Below are 4,860 nucleotides of genomic sequence, written 5' to 3' on the forward strand. Positions count from 1 at the left end.
CTCCTCAAAATGACGTAATCTATCAGTCAAGTTCTCCTCAAAATGACATAATCTATAAGTCAAGTTCTCCTCAAAATGACGTAATCTATCAGTCAAGTTCTCCTCAAAATGACGTAATCTATCAGTCAAGTTCTCCTCAAAATGACGTAATCTATCAGTCAAGTTCTCCTCAAAATGACGTAATCTATCAGTCAAGTTCTCCTCAAAATGACGTAATCTATCAGTCAAGTTCTCCTCAAAATGACGTAATCTATCAGTCAAGTTCTCCTCAAAATGACGTAATCTATCAGTCAAGTTCTCCTCAAAATGACGTAAGACACTGCCTTTGTACCGACAGTACAAAGGCAGGGCCCTTAGCCAATGAGGTGCAGCCAAAGGGTAGATCTTTGTGCTCATACTGTACATGGTATTACATGCGAGCCCACACTGTTTCGTAGGAACAGTATTTCTAGTTTTATTTGTGACACTTGCTTTGGCAATGTAAATGTATGTTTTCTCATGCCAATAAAGCTCCTTTGAATTGAATTGAATTGAATTGAATTGAATTGAATTGACAAACATACTGTAGGTTGACCCCTCATGTTCAGAATCACATTATTTACACGCCGAGGAAACAGTGAAAATAAATGATTACTTGAGGTGCTTATATAAAATATACATGGCGATTCCTAACGATATCAATTATTAAACATATAGGTGCGTAATCTCACGTGCTTCCATGGGACAGCGAGCGAGCTTCAGAACCATTTGAAAGGAGTCTGTCAGAGAGAGGACGCAGCTTCAAAGGAGACGGAGGGAATGAGACAAAGGAGAAATGGCAGGCAGAATAATAGGAATCCAAACCTTGGTACAGACCAGGATGGAGATATATGCACATGTAAGCAGCGTCGGCATTGGGTTGAAACCGAAACGGTTCCAGAGCCAGAGAGGCTCCTTGGCATCCCTGCGCACCTAGGATTATTGACTGCTTTAACTATTGAAAAATAGCAGATATACAAGCTCACAGCACGGCACCGAGTGCTGTGCTGCGAGCTTGTAGATCTGCAATTTTTGAAAAGTCGTGAAGATTTGAATTTTGACCCGATTCTATAAGTGTCTTTTGAATCCTTCTAAGGTTTTTTGAAAAACCTATGATTCTATGTCAGCCTTGCCAGCCACCGTCAAAGAAAAGGTCCTTTTCACTTTCAACTGGAGCTCAGTTAATCTGTTCTTGAGAGACTACTATGTCAGTGGTTCTCAAACCTTTTCATGGCTATGATATTTATTTGGCCACGGACCCGCATCTCAAAATATTTAGTTCCAGGGACCCCCCAGAAGCAAACTTTTAGTTACAGACGTTCGCTTAAAAAATACATATATTCTATATATATAAGGCTGCTCAACAGCGTCACTTGGTCACCCATACCTACAGTACACACTCGGTCAAGCATTGGAGCACTGAGGCACCGCTCAAAAAGGCTAGTATTGCTCCTTTAAACGCTTCCTCCCCAATGCCTCTGCACAGAGAAGGAGAGAGAGAGAGAGAGAGAGAGAGAGAGAGAGAGAGAGAGAGAGAGAGAGAGAGAGAGAGAATCATTGAAGTGGGGTTGCTAGGGGGAAGAAGAAAGCTGTACTGTATAGTGCATGAAAAAGAACAAATTTTGTGTGCTTGCGTGTGTGCATGTCAGCGTGCGCGCACGTTCTTTGTGTGTGTGTGTGTGTGTGTGTGTGTGTGTGTGTGTGTGTGTGTGTGTGTGTGTGTGTGTGTGTGTGTGTGTGTGTGTGTGTACGAGTGTGTGTGTGTGGAGAGAGGGAAGCAGGCATGGATGGAGGGAGATGCAGTGAAAATAAATGAGGTCTGCTTGGTCATGTATAGTATAATGTGAAAGGAGCTAAATCAGCATCCTTCGTCCCCCATGGCGATGACAGCACGCTGCAGCCTGCTTGGAACGGCCACACGGACCACATGGCTGCTGGAACCGTCGCGTACTGTACATGCCTCTATGTACCATACTGTACTGTACTGTACTATACACCAGGGGTCTTCAACGTTTTCAGGCCAAGGACCCCTTAGTTGAGAGGGAGATAAAGCAGGGACCCCCACTACATATTGTAGGTATTGTGGACTTTGTTTGACAGCACTGTTATCAGTCTAAGTTGGATTGGTGTTAATGTGTTATTCTATTTTTCAGACCGTTTACATAGTACATTTGACTCTGTACTTGGTCTGTCTTTTTTTTACCTCTACACCAAACCTATTTGCCAAAAATAGCCGATCTACAAGCTCTCAACGCCTCGCGCTGCGAGGCATTGAGAGCTTGTAGATCTGCTATTTTTGTCTAAAGTTCTCCTCAGAATAGGGATGCGAGGGTTCAAGTTGTTCATTTAAAAGAATGATCATATCACACAGATTTGGCAGACCCCCTGTAGTAACTCTGAGGACCCCCAGTTGAAGACCCCTGCTATACACAAGGCAAGGCTAGTTTATTTATATACACGTATAGGATGTTAAAGACCTGAAGAGGATTCTACAAAATGCCTTCTAAATCGGTAGTTCTCACACTTTCAAGATTATTTTTCGAATGCTAAAATGCTAAAATCAAAAATTAAATGGGTACTTTCTCGGTTTTAATGGGTCACATAAACCCTAGAATCCCTGTTTTGGGCTTATATTTTGCCATAGAATATTTGCCAACGATAGACGAACATTTGGGCAAACATGTTCAACAAGTCATGAGTCGACACATTGTCAGCTTGCAGAGATACATTTTTGGTGACTTTATAGGCAAGACATTGCACATTTGTCCTCTGTCATTTCGCCTCATTCACGCCAGCCGATTCCATTCTTTGCATTGACTTTGTATGTACAGTAGGGCGCATATCACAATAAAATACAAAATATATACTCGGCTCCGGACCATGTTGTGAACATGCACTTCTTTAGTTAGTCCTATTGAACTTAAGAATGGAGGGCAGAGGGCCGAGACCCGAGACACCAATGTCACAAAACAATGTCAAAGGCATTTACAGGTTTTAGCCACATCAATCAAACCACATGACAATAGATGTCCCTGTTAGAGTTACCGAGGACCAGATCCTCCCCGGGGAAGAAAATAAAAAAAAAAAAAAAAATTGAAGGTGATCAGGCATGGTGGGGGGAGATGGACCCTGATTAATTAAAAATGAAGCAGAGTCATCTAGATGGAATTACAGTGCCATTAAAGCTCACGGCTGTTACCTTTGGAAAACAGTTTTGAGGTTTTATAGCAAAGTTATGCCTCTCCTGTCTCAGTGAATCAAGCCGAGGACTTTCCTGTTTTCATTTTAACTGTGCCCTCTGAGCACATTTCCATTACAAACAGAGTCCATCTTCATGAATTTGAGTCATTGTATGTCGTTAAATACATCTAAAATCATAACTGCCCAGCAATCACTGTTTCTTTTAAACTGCAGGCCCAAGGTTTTTGGGGGCCCTAAGAGTTCTCTGTCCATGCCCAATTATGGAGAGGCCTGCCATAATATGCCATCATATTGATGATGACACTGGAGGGGCCAGCCATTCCGAATATGGAGTTCCTCACAGCTCCAGACTGGCCTTAAAGTACTTTGATAACACGTTACAGCACCACAGACATGCTCAAATATGGAGGTGACTGATGTCATAGTACTGACTGATGTCACAAACTGTCCTCCAAGTACTATGATACCGGGTAGTGCCCACGAGGCAGGGCATCGCTATTCCTCTCGGATGCAAACGGATCTCCGAAACCAAAGGCAATAATACTTTAGCGGCGTGCAGTGCAATGAAAGGTAGCCGGATCGAGCTGGGGGACGTCACGCCCCACATCATTAAGCAGCTGAGGTGCCTCAACCAGGTCATCTTCCCCGTCAGCTACAGCGACAAGTTCTACGAGGACGTCCTGGAGGTGGGGGAGCTCGCCAAGCTGGCGTACTTCAACGACATCGCGGTGGGGGCCGTGTGCTGCAAGGTGGACCAGTCCCAGAGCCAGAAGAGGCTGTACATCATGACACTGGGTTGCCTGGCGCCCTACAGGAGACTAGGGCTGGGCACCAAGATGCTCAGGCACGTGCTGAGCGTCTGCGAGAAGGACGGAACGTTCGACAACGTCTACCTTCACGTGCAGACCAGCAACCAGTCGGCCATCGACTTTTACCGGAAGTTTGGTTTTGAGATCGTCGAAACGAAAAGTAATTACTACAAGAAGATAGAGCCCACGGATGCCCACGTGCTGCAGAGAAGCATGCGGAGCATGCGGAGCCGGTGCCTGAGCGCTGCAGAAAGAAGAGTAGAGCAGATCAGTGGTTCTAACTAAAACTACTACATTTTGAAGACCCCACGTTTGGTATGCATTAGGCCACGGACACCCATCTCTGAGAGTGTTCCATGGAGTGTAGTCTAGATCGTTGCAGTTAGACCAGGGCTCTTCAACGTTTTCAGGCCGGGGACCCCTTAGTTGAGAGAGAGATGAAGCAGGGACCCCCACAACCTGTCCATAGATGCCATATAGTTTCATCTTTTGACAGCACAACCATCAGTGCATGATGAATCATGTCAATTTGGGTTTTCAGATATACCACTTGAACGTCAATACTTACTTAATAAACTCTGTACTTTTCCCCTCTACACCAAAGCTCTTTGCCGAAAGTAGCCGATCTACAAGTTCACAATGCCTCACAGCGCTTGTAGATCTGCTTGCTAAAGTTCTCCGAATATGGACGCTAGGGTTCAAATGGTTAATATAATAATCAAACCTCGGTTCGAAGTGAAGCGGTGAACTGTGATTCTATGTGTTCTAGAGTTATGAACTCTGTGATCTATACATTCTTTATATTCTGAATGAATTAATTATTTTATCTGGG

At 44.2% G+C, this 4,860-nt stretch overlaps 1 protein-coding gene across 1 annotated transcript; it reads left to right on the forward strand.

Annotated features, from left to right (window-relative positions):
* Positions 1–3,782: 3,782 nt before the first annotated feature.
* LOC308307634 (N-alpha-acetyltransferase 50-like) lies at positions 3,783–4,313 on the forward strand (the record flags this gene model as incomplete). The annotated part of the gene is made up of 1 exon (XM_080752899.1): positions 3,783–4,313. The coding sequence occupies one exon, from the start codon at positions 3,783–3,785 to the stop codon at positions 4,311–4,313; it is 531 nt and encodes a 176-aa protein (XP_080609025.1).
* Positions 4,314–4,860: the final 547 nt, after the last annotated feature.

The sequence above is a fragment of the Nannobrachium achirus genome, assembly GCF_963921795.1.
Source record: "Nannobrachium achirus genome assembly, chromosome: 22".
In the NCBI taxonomy this organism is placed as follows: Eukaryota; Metazoa; Chordata; class Actinopteri; order Myctophiformes; family Myctophidae; genus Nannobrachium; species Nannobrachium achirus.